General features: G+C 38.8%; 1 protein-coding gene across 1 annotated transcript in view; it reads right to left on the reverse strand.

Annotated features, from left to right (window-relative positions):
- Positions 1-22,545, reverse strand: part of FAF2 (Fas associated factor family member 2) — a 77,146-nt gene that overhangs the window by 14,693 nt on the left and 39,908 nt on the right. The window contains 3 exon segments of the mRNA XM_030327165.1: positions 676-752; positions 2,718-2,852; positions 15,981-16,049. Of these exon segments, the coding sequence (XP_030183025.1) occupies positions 676-752; positions 2,718-2,852; positions 15,981-16,049 (281 nt within the window).

The following is a 22,545-nucleotide window of genomic DNA, read 5'->3' on the forward strand; positions in this document are numbered from 1 at the left end:
CCTGGGCTCCTTTGACATTTTGTAGGCCTGGCCCCTCTCTGTCTTCCAGTACTGAGCTCTCTGAATGGCACATGAAGGAAGTGAGAAGAAAAGTGAAAGTGTAAAGCAAGGGGGTATATATATGGAAGGGTGCCAGTGCCAGCAACCAATGAGCTGTCAGGACAGAGGGGAATGTACAGGAGTGTCCAGAGAGGTAAAAGTGTTGTGGGAGATGTAGAGAAAAATGGGTAATCTAAGAGCAAGAACATTGTTTGGGATTATGAGTAGTCAGATATAGTTAGATGGTTTAGGGTAAAAGTTACAAGGGGTGTGAAGCTGGTAGATAATGGTGGTTAGAAAGAAAAGGGTGTGAAGATTCACTAGGGAATGTAAAGGTGACAAACATGGTGGGAAGAGGGAGGATAATGATAAACATAGGTAGACTGATCTTGAGAAAGATAGGCAAGACTACTTTACAGGGTTACTTTAAAACAGTTCCATTTCACAACATCTGTTATGTTTGAACAATTTAAAATATTGTCATACTACAGTATTAGAGTGTTCTGAAAGAGTATTCAATCTGATGATCAATTGGCAAGTCAAAACTGACAAAGCATAAACCTTACTATTCTGGTCTATGTTTCAGCTCCAAAGTCTACCCTATTTCTACTAACATATAAATACAAATGTACATACCTAAATATATCAAGTATTGTGTAATAGGTAAACCGGAATGGAAGCATTATCAAGTAATAACCCCATCCAAGCAGCCCCTGAAATTCCAAAAACAAAGTTAGACACCATTCTCTCAATCTCTAATACTCCGCAGATGGCTAGTTCAAATTTTCACTCTTTTTTTGTTCTTTTGCATGATTCCTCCACTGCAATACAGTTCCCTCTTCCTGGTCACATCATCCTTCTTAAAGACTTATTGCCTTTCATCTCATTTCATCTAATACTATCATATTTTTATTTTATCACATAATTTTTGTATTAAATCTGCTTCAGTGCTTCAATTCTGCAACTATTTATATTGTCAAATTTAATTACAAGTTTGCCTCCCTAAATCATAAGTATTCATTCTTTCCTTTAAAAATTTTTTTTTGTTTTTATTTATTTTTGAGACAGAGAGAGACAGAGCATGAACGGGGGAGGGGCAGAGAGAGAGGAAGACACAGAATCGGAAGCAGGCCAGGCTCTGAGCCATCAGCCCAGAGCCCGACGCAGGGCTCGAACTCATGGACCGCGAGATCGTGACCTGAGCTGAAGTCAGATGCTTAACCGACTGAGCCACCCAGGTGCCCCAATTCTTTCCTTTTCAAATTTATACATTAAAATATGGTATACAGAAATAACAATAACCACAATTACTACTTTGGACATTTGTATATAAATGAGAAATAATTACATAAACCACAATTATAAGTCTCCATATGACCATTAATCTTAGTAATAATATTAATTATAATTTTAGCAATGCTGATTATTGCTGTTATTATTAACTATGTAGGGGCTCTATCATTTACAAAACATTTCTTATATGTCACATTGTGTTAACCTGAGACTTTCCCTGTGTCTACGGCCAGGGAGCTCTGGAGCCCCATGGCTGACATAAGAGTCCCAAAATAATGGCGGAAACATTAGACATATACAGAATTTCTTGAGTCATGTAACTGCTCTAGGAACTTGTTTTCTTCCACTTCAGAATACCCCAAAGCAACTACTTAGAAACTCCATTTTTGAAATGTTGTCAAGTATTCCACAAAAAAAAGTATGATGGGGTGCCTGGTTGGCTCAGTCGGTAGAGCGTGTGACTCTTGATCTCAGGGTTCTGGGTTTGAGCCCAATGGTCAGTGTGGAGACTGCTTAAAAACAAAGTCTTACAGTGTGATAACAGAGTAAATTCTAACTGCTGCAAAGTTAAAGTGAGTGCTTTCTTGGAATTCTAAATCCAAGTGTAAGAGTTTGAGTGTAATTCCAAGAGTAAGAAAGAGAAACTCTAAAAAGTTCTCTAGAGTTCATCATCACTATACATATCTGACTTTCCTAATTAGACTATGAGAACAATTTGAAGGGGGAGGACTGGCTCTTATTCATATCTGGATCCCCAACAGCAAAATACCTGGTACATCGGAGCATTCTTAAATGAACCACTTATCACCTCCCTGCTACTAGCCCTTCAAGATGAATTTTAAAGATATGGCTAAGGCTCCCACAAAGATTCCAAGTAACTTCCCTAGAAGTAGCTTACAATTAAGTAAAATGAAGCAACAAAGAATCCAGTAAACATTTTAACTTAAAATGGAAAGATTTAAGGGTGCCTGGCTCAGGTGCTAGAGCATACAACTCTTGATCTCATGGTTGTGAGTTCGAGCCCCACGCAAGGTGTAGAGATTACTTAAAAAATAAAATATTTTTTTAAAAAAGTGATAAATCTACTGAACATGCAGCCAACATTTTCAGACATGTAAATAAAATTGTGTACTCAAATAAGGTGCACAAACTTCAAATAACTAACAAAGAGCCAAAAAAAAAAAAAAAAAGATAGTTACTGTATCAATTAATTGAAGAATAAAGTGAAGATGATAAACCCAACATATCTACCAAGAAGCCAGATCTACCTAATAGGTTTACATTCTGAATATTTCCTTTGCTCCTATCATACAGAGATCAACATAACCTAGTGAATGGACTTATGAAACAAACAAGGGGGAAATTCCAGCTATAAAATAACTTGCCCTTGGTTGTGGTCTTGAGACAACATAGCTGTAGATCCTGTGGTCAGCTGTATTAACTTGCAAGGGTCGGGATGGAGGTGGGTTGAAAACACTTGGTACACCCTCTTGTTCATTCAATCGGTCCTGTACAGCAGCCTGAGAAGAAAAAAGAGCAGCAAGAGTTTCAGTGTTGCTCAAATCAACCTAAAAGTAACACCATTGCTTGGTACTTCAAAACAGGTTATATGATGAGTATATCTTCATAGACCTTTAACTTGCTTTGCTGGGAGGCAATGTGTGGTGATGGCTCCAGAATTCACAGTAGAGGAGTCCAAGAAATTTATCTGAAAGCTCCATTTGTGCAGTAAACACAACTGCTTTTATTCAGATGGTATGTATTATTTAGAGTGGCTGGGATCCAAGGTGCTTCACTGTGTGAAGGAAAGCCATCCACAGAGAATACAATGTAGGAAGTGCCCCTAGAGCGGTCTGATGGAGCAACTCTGATGAGCAGTGTTTGGTGGAGGGCTTGGCTTTGGAACAGAAACTTAGGTCTGAATCTTAGCTCCACCACTCACAGTAGTCACTTGGCTTATGAGCCTCAGTTTCCTCATATGCAAAAAGGAGGAACAGTATTTCTCAGGGTGAATTTGAAAATTTAGTAAGATGTACATACATAAAGATCCTAATATAATCCTGACAGAGGATATTCAGTAAAACGCCTTATTCTCTTATTAACTCTGCCCCAGAAAATGGATACTTGTCCCAGTGTAGTAAAAAATTTCACTGTGTCCAAAAAAAGATCTGGTATTTGGCTCTGGATTCTGGGAGATAATCTATACCTGATAGGGTAGACTGCCACCCCAGAAAGGTCAACCATGGGGTTTAGGGTGGGGACTGTGGGTAATGCAGTATCAGTTGACCTGGAGACTGAGTTCAATCATAGGTAATCAATCAAAAACAATTATACTCTGTAAATAAGACCCAATGAAAACTCTGGACACTGAAGCTGAGGTAAGCTTCCCTGACTGGCAATACTTCATGCATAATGTCACAAATCTTTGCCAGAAGGATAATGCATTCTGACTGCATGAAAGAGGAATATACTGAAGCTTTGTGCTTAGAACTCAACGTTCTGCCTTATAGATCTCTTCCTTTAGCCGATTTTAATCTATACCCTTTCCCTACAATAAATCATAACCATGAGTATAATAGCTTTTAGTTAACTCTTCTAGTGAATTATCAAACCTGAGAGTGGTTTTGGGAAACTACAGTTGCTGTAAGAAGTGAGGACTTGAGGGGCGCCTGGGTGGCGCAGTCGGTTAAGGCGTCCGACTTCAGCCAGGTCACGATCTCGCAGTCCGTGAGTTCGAGCCCCGCGTCGGGCTCTGGGCTGATGGCTCAGAGCCTGGAGCCTGTTTCCGACTCTGTGTCTCCCTCTCTCTCTGCCCCTCCCCCATTCATGCTCTGTCTCTCTCTGTCCCAAAAATAAATAAACGTTGAAAAAAAAAAAAATTAAAAAAAAAAAAAGAAGTGAGGACTTGAGTGTTCTCTCACCGTGATAGTTGGCTTTAAATTTTGCAGTGTGGCTAACGCCAGGCAGTTCTCTAAGTTTTCATATTTTCAAGTATAAAGGCACAATTCAATGTGGAAAGAACAGTCTATCAACAAATGATGCTGGGACAACTGGACGCTAACATGCAAAAGAATGAACTTGAACCCTTAAATCATATCATATACACAAATTAACTCAAAACACATCAAAGACATAAATGTAAGAGCTGAAATTATAAAATTCTTAAAAGAAGACATAGGTGAAAATCTTCATGACCCTGGATTAGGCAATTGTTCCTTAGATATGATGGTAAAAGCACAAACAACACAAGAAAAACATTAGATAAACTGGGACTTCCATCAAAACTGAAAACGTTTGGGGCACCTGGCTGGCTCAGTTGGAAAAGCATGTTGTTGACTCTTGAACTCAGGGCTGGGAGTTCAAGCTCCACATTGGGCATGGAGCTTACTTTAAAAACAAAACAACAAAAAAACTGAAAACTTTTGTGCATCAAAGGACACTATCAAAAGAGTCAAAAGGCAACCCACAGAATAGGAGAAAAGATTTACAAATCATGTATCTGATAAGAGTGTAGCATCTAGAATATATTAAGAACCCTTACAACTCATCATCAAAAAGACAATAACCCAATTTAAAAATGGGCAAAAGACTTGAATAGATGCTCTCCAAAGATGATTTACAAACAACCAACAAACACGTGAAAAGATGCTCTATCATCATTAGCCATTAGAAAAATGCAAACCAAAACCACAAGATACTACTTCACACCCACTGAAAGGCTATCATATGAAAGACAGATATTGGGGTGCCTGGATGGCTCAGTCAGTTAAGCGTCCGACTTCGGCTCAGGTCGTGATCTCACAGTTCGTGAGTTCAAGCCCCGCAATGGGCTCTGTGCTGACAGCTCGGAGCCTGGAGCCTGCTTCGAATTCTGTGTCTCCCTCTCTCTGTTCCTCCCCCACTCATGCTCTGTCTCTCTCTCCCTCCTTCAAAAATAAATAAAAACATTAAAAAAATAAAATTTTAAAAGACAGATATTAACAAATGTTGGTGACATGTGGAGAAATTGGACCCCTTATCCACTGCTACTGGAATGTAAAATAGTGTAGCCTCTTTGGAAAGAGTCTGGCAGTTCTTCAAAAGGTTAAACATAGAGTTGTCATAGGAGCCAGCAATTCTACTCCTAGCTATACACCCAAGAGACATGAAAACATACATCTCCACAAAAACTTGCACACTAACGTTCCCTGCAACATTACTGATAATAGATTAAAGTGGGAACAGTCCAAGCGTTTATCAACTAATGAATGAAGATACTGTGGTATATTCATACAAAGGAATATGATTTGACAATAAAAAGGAATGAAGTACTGATACACACCATGACGTGGATAAATCTTGAAAACATAATGCTAAGTGAAATAAGCCAGATACAAAAGGACAAATACTGTCTGATGCCTCTTACATCAGGTATCTAAAATAGTCAAATTTTATAAAGATAAAATGTGGAATTGTGGTTACCAGAGGCAGGGAAAGGAGATAATGGGAAATAATCGTTTAATGGGTACAGAGTTTCAATTTTGGAAGATGAAAAAATTCTGAAAACAGATAGTGGTAATGGCTGCACAATAATGTACTTAATGCAACAAAATTGTAATCTTAAAATGATTAAAATGGTAAACTTTTGCAATCCCTATCAATATAACACCAGCATTCTTCAAAGAACTAAAACAATTCTAAAATTTGTATGGATCCAGAAAAACCCTGAATAGGCAAAGCAATCTTGAAAATGAAAACCGAAGCTGGATGCGTCACAATGTCTCACTTCAAGATGTATTACAAAGCTGTAATCATCAAGACAGTATGGTACTGGCACAAAAACAGACACTCAGATCAACGGAACACAATACAGAACACAGAAATAGATCCACAAACGTATGGCCAACTAATCTTTGACAAACCAGGAAGGAATATCCAATGGAAGAAAGACAGTCTCTTCAGCAAGTGGTGCTGGGAAAACTGGACAGCAACATGCAGAAAAATGAACCTAGACTACTTTCTTACAACATACACAAAAATAAACTCAAAATGGATAAAAGCTCTATATGTAAGATAGGAAGCCATGAAAACCCTAGAGGAGAAAGCAGGCAAAAACTTCTTTGACCTCGGCTGCAGCAACTTCTTACTCAACACCTCTCCAGAGGCAAGGGAAACAAACGCAAAAATGAACTATTGGGACCTTATCAAAATAAAAAGCGTCTGCACAGCAAAGAAAACAATCAGCAAAACTAAAAGGCAATCGACAGAATGGGAAAAGATATTTGCAAATGACCTGTCAGATAAAGGGTTAGTATCCAAAATCTATAAAGAACTTCTCGAACTCAACACCCAAAAAACCAAATAATACAGTGAAGAAACTGGCCAAAGAAATGAAGAGACACTTCTCCAAAGAAGACATCCAGATGGCCAACTGACACATGAAATGATGCTCAACATCACTCATCATCAGGGAAATACAAATCAAAACCACAATGAGATACCACCTCACACCTGTCAAAATGGCTAACATTAATAACTCAGGCAACAAACAGATGTTGGCGAGGGTGCGGAGAAAGAGGATCTCTTTGCAACTGCTGGTAGGAATGCAAAATGGTGCAGCCACTCTGGAAAACAGTATGGGGGTTCCTCAAAAAATTAAAAATAGAACTACCCTATGACCCAGCAACTGCACTACTGGGTATTTACCCAAGAGATACAGATGCACTGTTTTGAAGGGGCACATACACCCCAATGTTTATAGCAGTGCTATCGACAATAGCCAAAGTATGGAAAGAGCCCAAATGTCCATCAAAAGATGAATGGATAAAGATGTGGTGTGTGTGTGTATGGAGTATACACGGCAATCAATGGAGTATTACATGACAATCAAAAAGAATGAAATCTTGCCATATGCAACTACGTGGATGGAAATGGAGGGTATTATGCTAAGGGAAATTAGTCAGAAAAGACAAATATCATATGACTTCACTCATATGAGGACTTTTAGATACAAAACAGATGAACATAAGGGAAGCAAAAAGAATATAAAAACAGGGAGGGGGACAAAACATAAGAGACTCTTAAATATAGAAAACAAGCAGAGGGTTGCTGGAGGGATTGTGAGAGGAGGGGATGGGTAAGGGGCATTAAGGAATCTACTCCTGAAATCACTGTTGCACTATATGCTAACCAACTTGGATATAAATTAAACAATAAACTTAAAAAAAATGGTAAACTTTTATGTTATGTACATTTTACCACAATACAAAAAAAGGCATGCAGTACGGATACATGCTACAACATGAATGAATCTTGACAATATTATCTTAAGTAAAAGAAGCCAGTCACAAAAGACCACATACTATGATTCCATTCATATGGAAGTACAGAAAAGGGAAATCTATAAATGGAAAGTAGATGAGTAGTTGCTTAGGGGCAGGGAGGGATAGAAGCAGCAGGGTAACAGCTAAAGGGCATGGGTTATTTTGCGGGGGCGGGGGGGTTCTCAATATTTTAAAACATTTTTGGGAAAATATTTTAAAACTGATGGGGGTAATGGATGCGCAACAATGTGAATATACTAAAAACTACTGAATTTCACATTTGAAATGGGTGAACTGTTTGGTATGTGAATTACATATCAATAATAAAGCTGTTAATTTAAAACCCACAACTAACAGCAATTATTGTCAATTATAAATTAGAATTTGCGAACTTATATCTGCCACTGTAAACCTGCCAATTTCCTAATACCTCTTAAAAGCTTTTATGATGAGTTTGGTGGTGCTTTTAACACATGAAATTATGTATATGGTAAAATGCAACAACATTTGGAAGATCTGTATTAATTCAGTGAACAATATTTTCCAAATAATGAATGTCTGAAGTAATGAAATCAAGCTACAGTCAAAAATCCTCACAAAGTGCAAGACACATCAACCACTTTTCAGCAGGACCTTGTGGGAGGGGAGTGACAAAGAAAGCACGAGGCCCACGACAGCAAAGGGGAGACCAGATGTAGTCTTAACACTGATATGAGTCAAGTTAACTGCGAAGTCAACTGCCATGGTGGGAGGATACTCAAGCAGTCCTATGGAGCATTTCACATGCCAAGGAACTGAGAGCCTCGTGTCAACCACCAGCACTACCTTGCTAGATGCGTAAACTGGTGCTCGTGGTTTGGCTTTCTAGATTAGACAACAATACTTAGAGAAGTAATGGGAGGAGAAAGCAGGTGGCCGACACGAGATAGCTCATCTGATAGCTGCTGCCGCCAGTTCCATTTCCGACTCATGATGGCCTTTAAGGAACATTTTATTTTTGGGAAACAGATATGGGGGAAGTTCAACATGTGAAAGGACTAAACATATAACTTAAGAAAAAGATGACTGGGGCGCCTGGGTGGCTCAGTCGGTTAAGCGTCCGACTTCAGCTCAGGTCATGATCTCAGAGTCTGTGAGTTCAAGCCCCACATCAGCTATGTGCTGACAGCTCAGAGCCTGGAGCCTGTTTCAGATTCTGTGTCTCCCTCACTCTCTGCCCCTCCCCTGCTCATGCTCTGTCTCTGTCTCAAAAATAAATAACATTAAAAAAAAAAGAAAGAAAGAAAAAGATGACTGGATCCAGCATCCTGAAGCCCACCCATCCCCAAATATTCTCTCCAAGTCAGGCTCAAGGCACAAAGCCAAAGAGGGGCTAGAGGAGTAGCCAGGGGGCTTCAAGGATGCTGGGGGAGGTAATGAACTGACTAGATCTTAAAAGTTTTCATCACAAGAATAAAGTCTGTAACTATGTATGTTGACAGATAGTAACCAGACTTACTGTGGTGATTATTTTGCAATATATAAAAATAATCATTATGTTGTGCAACTGAAACTAATAACATTACATGTCAATTATACTTCAATAAAAAACATTTTTTTAAGTTTACTGAGAGAGAGAGAGAGAGGATGAGAGAAGCAGAGAGAGAGAGGGAGACAGAGAATCCCAAGCAGCCATCCAGGTGCACCAAGAAAAATCATTTTTAATTAAAACAAATAAAAATTAAGACTAGACCTCAAAAAAAGAACTGAAGAAAAGTTATGCCTCTCAGAAAATTGTGTGTGAAAGCGTCTACTAACTACATTAAAAAGACCATTCGTAGCGTGGCCTGGATGGCTCAGCCAGTTAAGCGTCTGACTCTTGACTTCAGCTCAGGTCATAATCTCACATTTAGTGAGCCAAATTTCTTGATAAACACCTAGCTGTCAACAGTGGTTACTTCTCAGAAAGAAGGAATAGAAAGGAGGTGGGGGGTTGGATAGGGATGAAATGTAAGCAACATCGAGCCCCACACATTGGGCTCTGCACTGACAGTGTGGAGCCTGCTTGGGATACTCTTACTCCCTCTCTCTCTCTGCCCCTTCCCTGCTTGCACAGGTGTGCGTGCATGTGTGTTCTCTCTAAAAATAAACTTAAAAAAAAAAAAAGACCATAAGAAACTTAAAAAAAAAAAGTGCAAGACAGATCAATAGATTTCAACGTAAAAGAGAATGAAAAGTTCCTTGGTATGGTTTCAAATTCCATATTACAACTAACCTTTAAGAAACTTATCACACTATCAAAGAACATCCATGGTTATCTGAAAAGGCTGTTGAAATACTCTTCCCATTTCCAACTATATCTTATGTGAAACTGGATGTTCCTCATATACTTCAAAACTACGCATCATGGAGTGCCTTGGGTGGCTCAATCGGTTAAGCGGTCCACTCTTGATTTTAGTTCAGATCATGATGGTTCATGAGTTTGAGCCCGTAACAGGCTCCCCTTGACAGCATGGAGCCTGCTTAGAATTTTCTCTCCCTCTCTCTCAAAATAAATAAGCTTTAAAAAATTTTTTTTAATTTAAAAATAAAATTATGTATCACAAGAGATCAGAGGCAGAAGCAGATAAGAAAATCTAGTTTTTTTATTTTTTACTTATTTTTAATGTTTGTTTATTTTTGAGACAGAGTGCAAGTGGGGGAAGGGCAGAGAGAGAGGGACACACAGAATCTGAAGCAGGCTCCAGGATCTGAGCTGTCAGCACAGAGCTCAAACCCACAGACCATGAGATCATGACCTGAGCCAAGGTTGGATGCTCGACTGACTGAGCCACCCAAGCGTCACAGTTTTTTTCTTTATTAAGCCAAACATTAAAGAGATTTGCAAAAATTTATGTTAACATGTAATGAGTTTTTTTTAAGATGAACTAAAAAATTTTTGTTTTAATTTGTAATATGTTAATATATCAACTGATATAACCCATATATAAAAAGAAGCTCTATGGAGGTTCCCAATAATTTTTTTTTTTAAGTTTACTTATTTTGAAAGAGAGAGTCACAGAGAGAGCACGTGCACAAGTGAGGGTGGGGCACAGAGGGAGAACAGAGGATGGAGACGGGCTCTGTGCTGACAGCAGAGAGCCTGATGTGGGGCTCAAACTCACTAACTATGAGATCATGACCTGAGCCCAAGTCAGACACTTGACTGACTGAGCCACCTAGGTGTCCTGATTCCCAATAATTCTTTTTTTTTTTCATGTTTATTTATTTTTGAAAGTCAGAGAGACCATGAGCAGGGGAGGGGCAGAGATAGAGGAAGACACAGAATCTAAAGAAGGCTCCAGCCTCTGAGCTGTCAGCACAGAGCCCAATGCAGGGCTCGAACCCATGAACCGCGAGATCCTGACCTGAGCCGAAGTTGGATGTCTAACCAACTGAGCCACCCAGGCACCCCCAGGTTCCCAATAATTCTTAAGTATAAAGAGTGACACCACAAAGTCTGAGAACCTCTGGTTTATTTCGGGGAAAATAAACATAGAGTTTTAGGCATAAAAGTATGTGGAAACAAATAAAAAATTGTTAATATCACTATGTTGGAGATTTAGGACTAAAAGATTGCAGTAGGAAAGTGATTCGAATGGGTTTTTTTTTTTTTTTCATATTTCATCTTAGGCTTTAAACTTTTTAAAACCAGATTTTAATATAGTTCATGTATTATTTTTATGAGTTACCGAAACAGATTTAAGTGAAAAAAGCTGTAAAGGTGGCATAATCCCACCTGTGTAACAAGAAAATTATACTTCGATTTATGTAGTCATCTAAATGCATACAAAAAGTCTGAAAGGTGGGGCATTTGGTGGTTCAGTCAGTTAAGTGTATGACTTTGGCTTAGGTCATGATCTCACGGTTTGTCGGTTCGAGCCCCACATCAGAATCTGTGCTGACAGCTCAGAGCCTGGAGCCTGCTTCAGATCCTGTCTCTCCCTATCTTTCTCTCTGCCCTTCCCCAACTTGTGTGCACACGTGTGCGTGCGCGCTCTCTCTCCAGTATATAAAAACATTAAAAAAAACTCAGAAAGTCTGAAAGGCTATACACTAAAACTTAACACCAGCTATCTAAGAAGTGGTGGAATTAAGGGAGAACACTTACTTCCTTTTTTATTGATTCTTTTTTTTTTTACAGCTTTAATTCTTTACGTTTTTTGGAATTCTTTGTGTGGGTATGCACATGTGCAGTTATTTTTGCAAAAAGCTTCTAATATTTTGATAAGTTGTTTCCTATTAAAAGATGGTTGACATTATACCAGGTAACTGAAAATCAATAAAGAAAAGCAGTGGGGTGGCTGGGTGGCTCAGATGGTTGAGCATCCAACTCTTGGTTTTGGCTCAGGTCATAATCTCATGGTTCGTGGGTTCAAGCCCCAGGTCAGGCTCTTCACTGTCAGTGCAGACTGCTTAAGATCCTCTGTCTCCCTCTCTCTCTGCTTCCCCTATTCCCCAAAATAAATAAATATTAAAAAAAAATAAAGAAAAGCAGGGGCAACAGTATTAATACATCAAAGTAGAATTTGAAACAAAAAGCATCATCTGATATTAAAAGATATTATAAAAAAGCTCTAACAGCCACTTGTCTTTCTGTGTCAAATAAAGTAGTCAAACTATACAAGAGTAAGGAAGTATTTCCCCGAAAATAGACATAAAATGTATTAATGCTTTTTATCTGCACCATGGACTGCCCTTTCACAGCATGTACAAAAAATAAGCATTTCTTTGATATATTTGTTTTTAACACTGGAAAAGCATATACATATATTTCCAGCACATATTAGAAGGTCCAGAAGGACATACATTAAAACATCAAACGTGGTTATCTTAAGTGTAATTACCAAGAACTTTCATTTTCAATTTTATCAACTCTTGTGTTTCAAATTCTGGGAAGACATGTATTATTTTTATAATTAGAAAAAAAAATCATCAGTAAGAAATAAAGAAATCTATGAAACCACATTCAAGTTCATCATGTCCAGTAGTCTCATTAAGTAAACAGAAAAGAAATAGCAAATTTTAATTATACATGTAATAAGCTTGACTGAATACAGACACGAACCTTTATCCAATAAAAACCCACATTCCTTGATAAACATCTAGTTGCCAACAGTGGTTACTTCTCAGAAAGAAGGAATAGAAAGGTAGGGGGTTGGACAGGGATGACATGTAGCAACTTACACGGGGTTTAAGTTTATCCATATTTGTTTCAAAGAAATTTTAAACAAGTAATGCAAAATGTCTGGCTTTCAGGAGCTGGATGGAAGGTACATGGTTGTTCCCCTAAGTTTAAAACATTTAATTAAAAAAAATATATTTCATAATGTTAATGGAACATTATTAAGCTGTAAGGACCTCGGGGCGCCTGGGTGGCTCAGTCGGTTGAGCGTCCAACTTTGGCTCAGGTCATGATCTTGCGGTTCTTGAGTTTGAGCTCTGTGTTGGACTCTGTGCTGACAGCTCGGAGCCTGGAGCCTGCTTCGGATTCTGTGTCGCCCTCTCTCTCTGCCCCTTTCCCGCTTATGCTCTGTCTCTCTGTGTCTCTCAAAAAATAAACGTTAAAAAAAAACTTTTGGGGCGCCTGGGTGGCGCAGTCGGTTAAGCGTCCGACTTCAGCCAGGTCACGATCTCGCGGTCCGTGAGTTCGAGCCCCGCGTCAGGCTCTGGGCTGATGGCTCAGAGCCTGGAGCCTGTTTCCGATTCTGTGTCTCCCTCTCTCTCTGCCCCTCCCCCGTTCATGCTCTGTCTCTCTCTGTCCCAAGATAAATAAACGTTGAAAAAAAATTTTAAAAAAATAAAAAATAAAAAATAAAAAAATTAAAAAAAAACCTTTTTTTAAATAAAAAAAAAAGCTGTAAGGACCTCAATAAATACCTACATGAAATAAAATGAAAGACTGATATGAAAAGGTAAACAAAAAACAAAAGAACGAGCTACTACAAACTCCAAATATGTTCCTAAATAACCCTTGGGTCAAAGAAGAAAATCAAAACTTTAACAATGTATTTTCTTCTGAAAATTCAGAGCCTTCAATGCAAGGAAGAATACAAATAAATTAACCAAGCTATAAAAATCAAATGCTAAGAAAAAGAATATGAATCTACAAAAGGGTGAACAGATTTTTCTTAAAAAAATAAAAAGAAGAAAATAAGAACTGATAAATACAAGAGCTTTTTATAAACCAAACACATTAAAATAAACCAGTCTCCAGCAAGTCTCATTTTTATTTATTTATTTATTTTTTTTTAATTTTTTTTTTTTCAACGTTTATTTATTTTTGGGACAGAGAGAGACAGAGCATGAACGGGGGAGGGGCAGAGAGAGAGGGAGACACAGAATCAGAAACAGACTCCAGGCTCTGAGCCATCAGCCCAGAGCCTGATGTGGGGCTCGAACTCACGGACCGCGAGATCGTGACCTGGCTGAAGTCGGACGCTCAACCAACTGCGCCACCCAGGCGCCCCGCAAGTCTCATTTTTAAAAAAGAAAATATAATAAAAACAATGAGAGGATAATAGAACAGATACAAAAGAGAGTAGAAAACATGCTACTTTGTATAGCCTATGCTAAAAACCTTGGAAATATCTAAGAAAAAAGCATCTCCTAGGAAAGCTCATCAAGAAACATGTAATGTAGCTAAGAGGTGCCTGGATGGCTCAGTTGGTTAAACATTCAACTCTTGATTTTGGCTCAGGTAATGATCTCACAGTTCATGGGATCAAGCCCCAAGTCAGGCTTCACACTGACAGCATCAAGATTCTCTCCCTCTCACTCTCCCCTTCCCCGCTCACTCTCTCAAAAATAAGGAAACTTAAAAAATAAATAAATAAAAAGATGTAACAAAGAAATTGTGAATGATGGGAAAACATGAAAAAGTTAATAGAGAACTGGCAGAAACAAAGTTTCAAGTGCTTTCTTTCAAATCTGCGCTATATATATACCCTTCTCAATTCATTTTATCAAGCCTGTGATCTAATAAAGCCACCTTATGCTTGAAATAAAAATCTAACAAGGAGATAGCACAAAATTATCATACAGATCATCATTTCCTCTGCCTAAAATGCAGAAAATCCCCCCAAGATTTTCACATTCATCATCCCTTTTCATTATTTGGGTGTCAGCTCAAATACAACCTCCTCAGAAATGCCTTTCTTTACCATCCTATTTATTTTTTAAATGTTTATTTATTTTTGAGAGAGAGAGAGAGCAAGCAGGGTAAGGGCAGAGAAAGGACAGAGGATCTAAAGCAGGCTCTGCACTGACAGCAAAAAGCCTAATGTGGAGCCTGAATTAACAAACCATAAGATCATGACCTGAGCCAAAGTCGGGGGCTCAACCAACCGAGCTACCCAGCTGCCCCTTCACCACCTTATTTAAAATAACTTCCCAGATCCTGTTACATTTCGTACACTCATCTTATTCACAGCATTTATTACAAATTGAAATTATCTAGAATTTCATGATATCTAGAATTTCATGGGAGTAGGCTATTAGTCTTGTTCTCTGGTATAATTCCAGAGCTTAAAAGTTTGTTGAATAACTAAATATAACTTAGGAATACATTTTCAGAAATCTAGCACCCAATTCAAATAACATACTATAATTAAAACAGTAATCTCACCAGAGATCATATGAATATACTAAGGTTGGAAGACAATCAGCAGATATTTATCGAGAGTCTATGATGTGCTGGGATCAGTTTTAGATGCTCTTAGGAAGACAGCAGTTAACAAAACCAAATATAAATATTTCTACTTGCATGGAGCTTAAATTCTAGATTTGTCTCCAAACAACAACTAACATCACACTCAATAATAAAACATCAGAGGCATTATAGGGTGGACAAGATGTTTGCTATTACCATTATTAATTGACATTGTTAGGACGTTCTAGCAATTCAATGATCAAGTAAAAGTAACAGAAGATTTATATACTGAAAAAAATTATTGAATTGCAGATGATACAACTACCTAGAGAATCCAAAAAAAAAAAAAAACTATGAAATATGTAATAAGAAAGTTCACATTAAGGTATCTGGTTACAAACCAAATATATAAAAACCAACTTTTTCCAAAGAGCCACTGAGAAAAAAATAAGAGGGAGGGACACTACACAGAAGGATCTGGTCACCATCTTTTATAAAATTTTATAATAAAGCTTTGATCATAATTTTTATCTTCCCCACAAATCTTTTTAAGATTAAAGAGTTGTAAATTAAAAAAAATTTTCTATGAAAAGAAAGGATTTCTGTTGTGGAAAAATACATGTCTTTGGTTCACTATCTAGGGGAAAAAAATAGGCTCAGAACGAATCATACTATACCTCTATGTTCCAGTTATGCTGTTCCAAGGTATGGCGACATTGATCCATAGATTCTATGCCAGTCAGATCCTGAAAAGAAGGAAAAACCAAAAAGTTACTTAGGGAAAAATCATCAGTAAATATGTAGATATTTTTGCCCCTAATACTAATGAATGTTGTGGGGAAACTACACTGAAAAGTACTGAAGGTAAATGCTCCAGTATGGTAAAAACTTCACTGTTCAGAATTTATCCAGTCTGTTATAGCAGGTATTACTGCCATAGAACAAAAACATGGAGTTTCTTACCCTTTAAAACTTCAAGGCTTTCAATTAAGATGATTATTGATTAAAATCAATTTCTCCTCTCAAACTGAAGTTTAAAAACTTAAAGATTTTGGGGCACCTGGGTAGTTCAGTAGGTTAGGCGCCCAACTTCAGCTCATGTCATGATTTCACGGTTCGTGGGTTCGAGTCTCATGTGGGGCTCTGTGCTGACAGCTCAGAGCCTGGAGTCTGCTTCAGATTCTGTGTCTCCTCTCTCTGCCTTTCCCCTTGCTCATTCTCACTCTCTCAAAAATACACGTTAAAAAAAAATTATAAAGATTTCTTCAACCACTAGGTCTAGAAAAATATGTTGAATATTGTTAATGTTCAACAAAAATTCTGTTAATAATACATAATAATAAAATAATACAAGTTTCCTGCAAAATACCATCCCCTTTTTTTAGATTTTTTACTATCTTTGAGAGAGAGAGAGACAGAGTGCAAGCAGGGGAGGGACAGAGAGAGAGGGAGACACAGAAACCAAAGTAGGCTCCAGGCTCTGAGCTGTCAGCACAGAGCCCCATGCGGGGCTTGAACTTATGAGCCGTGAGATCATGACCTGAGCGGAAGTTGGATGCTTAAATGAATGAGTCACCCAGGCACCCCAAATGGCATTTTACCTACTGTCATATAACCTACCTTATAATACGAACTGTGTGTAAACTATTTTCTTTTAATTAAAAAAAAATTGAGAGAGAGCACACATGAGTGGGGGAGGGGCACAAAGGGAGAGGGAGAGAATCCCAAGCAGGCTCCACATTGTCAGCACAGAGTCCAAGGCAGGGCTCGATCCCATGAACTGAGAGATCATGACCTGAGCCGAGGTCAAGAGTCAGACGCTTAACTGAGCCACTCAGGTGCCCCAAAACATTTTATTAAAAAAAGTCTGTTGGGGCAGCTGGGTGGCTCAGTCAGTTGGGCGTCTGACTTTGGCTCAGGTCATGATCTCACAGTCTGTGAGTTCGAGCCCCGCACTGGGCTCTGTGCTGACAGCTTAGAGCCTGGAGCCTGCTTCAAATTCTGTGTCTCCCTTTCTCTCTGTTCCTCCCCCACTCATGCTCTCTCTCTCCATCAAAAATAAATAAAAAACTTAAAAAAAATTTTTTTTTTAATAAAAAAAGTTTGTTACTCATGTTTCCCTATGAAAAGTATTTCCCCTACCCTCTTCTCCTTGGATTATTCTCAGGTTTCACTTTGTTTCTTCTCTGGCTCCTCTTCTACCCCTCTTAAATGGAATTTCCCTATGGATGTGTCCCTGGTTTTTGTCTCTCTATACCTCCCCTCCCTGGCAATCACATATATATATATACATATACATATACGTATATATATATGTATATGTATATATATACATATACGTATATGTATATATATGTATATACGTATATGTGTATATATATATATATATATTTTTTTTTTTTTTTTTTTTTTTTTTTGGGACAGAGAGAGACAGAGCATGAACAGGGGAGGGGCAGAGAGAGAGGGAGACACAGAATCGGAAACAGGCTCCAGGCTCCGAGCCATCAGCCCAGAGCCTGACGCGGGGCTCGAACTCCCGGACCGCGAGATCGTGACCTGGCTGAAGTCGGACGCTTAACCGACTGCGCCACCCAGGCGCCCCAATATATATATATATATATTTAAGAGAGAGTGGGAGAGAGGGGCAGAAGGAAGGAGGGAGGGAGGGAGGAAGAGAGGGAGGGAGGTTGGGGGGGAGCAAGAGAGAGAGAGAAAATATTTTAGGATCCATGCTCAGTGGGGAGTCCAACATGGGGCTCAATCTCAGGACCCGAGCTGAAATCAAGTCGGACACTTAACTGACTGAGCCACCCATATGCCCTGGCAATGTCATTTAATCCTTAGACTTCAACCACCCTTTCTACTCAGATGACTCCTAAACAATTTCTGGGCCCGCCATCTCTTCTGAAGTTTAGCAGCACATTTCTAATAGCCTATTCAACATTTTCACCCACATGTGGCATCAGTACCTCAAATGCATCACTTAAAACCACTACATATGTTAACGACACTATCACCCTCCAAAATAGATAGGCAAGGATGACATCTGGAACCTCAGCTTCATTTTTGAGTATTCTATTCCCTTGAATTCCACGCTTCATCAGCAATAAAGTTCTGGCCATTTTCTATATACATCTGTAACCACATTTCCCTTCTCACAGCCAGCATCTTTAATCAACACTTCAAGTGAACTGTCAAAATAATTTTTCTCTCTCCTTCTAACTATTCTTCCTATCATGTATATGTGTGTGCATGCATGTATGTGTATCACTCCTTGGCTCAAAACTTTTCAGTTGATTGGATAATACATTCCAAAATCTTTAGCTTAACATTCAAGTACTCCTGTAATGTGGCCCCAGCCTCTCTTTCTAGATTATTTGCTAACTGTTTCCCTTTTGGTGTCCAATACTTAATAAATCTAACAGTTCGTATGTACATCTAATGACCAGAATTTCCACAAAGCTAAATCCTAGACTTTTTTTCGAGGACTAATACAAAAGCCAAATCCATCCATCCATCCTTTCATGTAACAAATGTCTATTGTTACTGTCTATTCTGTGTGTTATTTACTACGTCCAAGAGATACGGAGATGATAATGGAGATGATACAGTCTCTATCCTCAAGAAATTTCTCCTAACAACCAGCAAGCAACAGAAGAAAGACATTGATCTCAATCTCACAAAAATGTGGTAACATGCACTTCTGAATCAGGAGCCTAAGGTTCTTACATTGATTCTGACCCCGTAACCATGGACCAGACACATTTTAACTCTTTAGGATTTAATTTTAAAAGATTTTAGCTCCCTTTATGTGCACCATGAAGGACTTAGTTTGGGCTGGTTGCCCTTTCCAGAGCTTAAAAACAAACAAACAAACAAACAAACACCTAGAAGTCTGGATTAGTTAGGTATGCAATTATTTATTTTTATTAAAAAATTTTTTTAAAGTTTCTTTATTTGAGAGAGAAACAGATCAAGCAGGGGAGGGGCAGAGAGAGAGGTAAAGAGAATCCCAAGTAGATTCTGCACTATTAGCACAGAGCCTGATAAGGGAGCTTGAACTCAAATTGTGAGTTCATGACTTGAGCCGAAATCAAGAGTCAGAAGCATGGGCTCCTGGGTGGCTCACTCAGTTAAGCGTCAGACTTTGGCTTAGGTCATGATCTCCTGGTTCCGGGGTTTGAGCCCCGCCCTGGGCTCTGTGCTGACAGCTCAGAGCCTGGAGCCTGCTTCAGATTCTGTTTCCATCTCTCTCTGCTCCTCCCCTGCTCGTGCTCTCTCTCTCAAAAAATAAACGTTTAAAAAAAAAAAAAAAAAGAGTCATGCTTAACCGACTGAGGCACCCCTGAAAATTTTCAATGTTTATTTATTTTTGAGAGAGAGAGAGACAGAATGCAAGCCAGGGAGGGGCAGAGAGAGAGGGAGACAGAATCCGAAGTAGGCTCCAGGCTCTGAGCTGTCAGCACAGAGCCTAATGCAGGGCTTGAATCCACAAATTGCAAGGTCATGACTTGAGCCAAAGTCGGATGCTCAACCGACTGAGCCACCCAGGCACCCCAAAATTGTTTACTTTTTAAAAGTCCCACAACAAATTTTGATTTTTTTTTAATGTTTAAAGTACCATGGGGCACCTGGGTGGCTCAGTTGGTTAAGCTTGGTCCAAGACTTGATTTTGGCTCAGGTCATGAACTCACAATTTGAGTTCATGTGAGGTTGAGCATGGAGCCTACTTGGGATTCTCTCTTCCTCTCTGTCCCTTTCCCCCACTCACGTGCTCTCTCAAAAATAATTTAAAAAATACTTTAAGACTAAGAAAATAATAAAATACTGTGCAAATTTCAAAACTGAAATTGAAAAGCTCTATTGAGTACCACTGGCTTTGACAGCTCTGACAGTAAGGACTTTAGTGCCTGACCATTCTAGGCCTCTGACCAATTTGGCTGCTGCCTTCTGGCTTATAATAGGCTCCTTCTTAACTTCCAATTTCCTCACAGCCTTCTGCAGAAGACTGCAATGTCCAGGGTTCCCTCCTCTTCTGTACATATTCTCTTTAAGAATTAGACTCTACTTCTGCCTTCTTCTCAGGGTGTAATGGCCACTCAATCTTTAAAAACTAAAATTGTTTTCTCTCTTATGTACCTATTATTTTCTACTTTCTACCATGATTATTTATACTCATTCTATTGCCTTATCAGAGGATACAGGCTCCTTGAGAGCACTGTCTGTGATTCATCTATATATAATGCTCCCCTGTACTTAACACACAACACAGTAAGGACTTTATAAGTTATAGAAAAAGTTAGTATAAATTAAACAGACCCTTTTTGTATAAGCTTTAATAACTGTTGCTATAAACTGAAACCTTTAGACATTTTCACCAGATCTCAACTGTCTATTAAAATCCCAAACGTTCTGACTACATGTTAAGCTGGCTGTTAAAAACACAAATTTGCAGAATCTTCCTGAAAATTAAGAAGTCAGAGATGGAGATTTTTTTTTTTTTTTTTTTTTTTTAAAGCTCCTGAGCTGATTCTAATGCACAGCCAGACTGGGAAATTCACGGTATTGCACAATTCTACGTAGAACCAGAGACTATATTATGTCATTTATTAACTTTAAAAAAATTTTTTAATGTTTATTTTTGAAAGACAGAGAGCAAATGAGGGGAGGGGCAGAGAGAGAAAGAGAAACAGAATCTGAAGCACACTCTAGGCTCCACACTGTCAGCACAGAGCCTGACACGGCGCTTGAACCCAGGAACTATGAGATCACGACATGAACCAAAGTTGGCCCCTTAACAGACTGAGCCACCAAGGTGCACCACTTATTAACTTTTTTAAAAAGGAGTTAGAAACATTGCAGGAGAGAACAGAGTAACTGCACATCTTCAATAGTGAAACACTTAACCTAATTTACAAGCAAAACTCTTTTGTAAGTGGTGAATCAGGGTAAACTGGATGCCCAAGTGAACAAGCCTGCTTTCAATCACTACTGTTGAGTATTGGAAACATGCACTAGGACTAAGCAATGCTAGACACACCTAGGACAGGTGTAATTTATTCATCTAGCAACAGATGTTCACCAATCCAGTATCCTAGAAATCCAGATACAAATATAATACCTGGTCTCATTCAGTTTACATCCTACTGGAGGCAGACTCACCAAAGCAAACCACACACACAGAGCAAATAAATGAACAAAATTTTAGGGTAGGGGATTCCTTTGGAATAGGTGTTCAAGGAAGGCCTCTACAAGGAGCAAACATTTCAGCAGAAAGCTGCTGAAACATTAGGGCCCAGCCATGGAAAAATATGCGGGGAAAGTATCCTAGGCAGCAGGACAACAAATGCAAAAACTCTGAGACAAAAGGACATATGACATTACGCATTTGTCAAAACCCAGAGAACTTTATGGCAGAGTGAATCTTAATGCATGTAAACTTAAAAAAATCGTTTAAAAGGTCAGAAGATCCTAGGATGGAATACAGTCTGTGACAAAAGAATGTAATTGTATTATAAATATATGAAACAACCTCTTTGAAGAGGGTGAAGGGGAGAGTTGCTGACCTAACTGTGGAAATGAGTGGGGTCTGAAAGGCTAAAGGCAAAAGAAACCGCACGTAAGTGCAATCTCTAGCTGATAAAGTTGTTTGCCATGGGGTATGAGTTCTGAAGCCACTAAATCTATATACATATACTGGAACTGAAAAATTAAGTAAACAGATGTGGGGTGGGGGGAGACAGTTTTCTCTGTGATGAGGTGGGAAGTTACAGATAACCAAGGGGAGAAAGCTAGAATGATCCATGTGGTAATGGATTAGAGTTGGGAGACATCTGAATCAACTCATGTTTAGCTTAATATAGAATGGTTACAGAGAGAAGCAGATAACTGAGTATATACACATGTATGTCCCTGTTGCATCAGCTGAGAGGGCCCAGAGGCAACAACACACATTCCAGTAAGTAGCAAGCACACATAATGCTCAGATTTTTGTTGCTAATACTATTCTCCAAAAAAAGGAACCAGGCTCCTTAGAGAAAGAGATGATCTTAGGACTGGGGCAGGAAATATATAGGATAACCTCAGAGAATTTCATAGTGCCAGAAAGTAAGGAAGTGCTCAAAAGAACCCCACAATGATGGGGGTATATAAAGAGATACAGGAATCAACCCAAATAGCTCCCAGTGGCCAAAGATGATACAATTTAGGTAACAAAATAAAGTAGTAATGGATTATAATCCT

This window comes from Lynx canadensis, chromosome A1, assembly GCF_007474595.2.
Source record: "Lynx canadensis isolate LIC74 chromosome A1, mLynCan4.pri.v2, whole genome shotgun sequence".
NCBI classification, from domain to species: Eukaryota; Metazoa; Chordata; class Mammalia; order Carnivora; family Felidae; genus Lynx; species Lynx canadensis.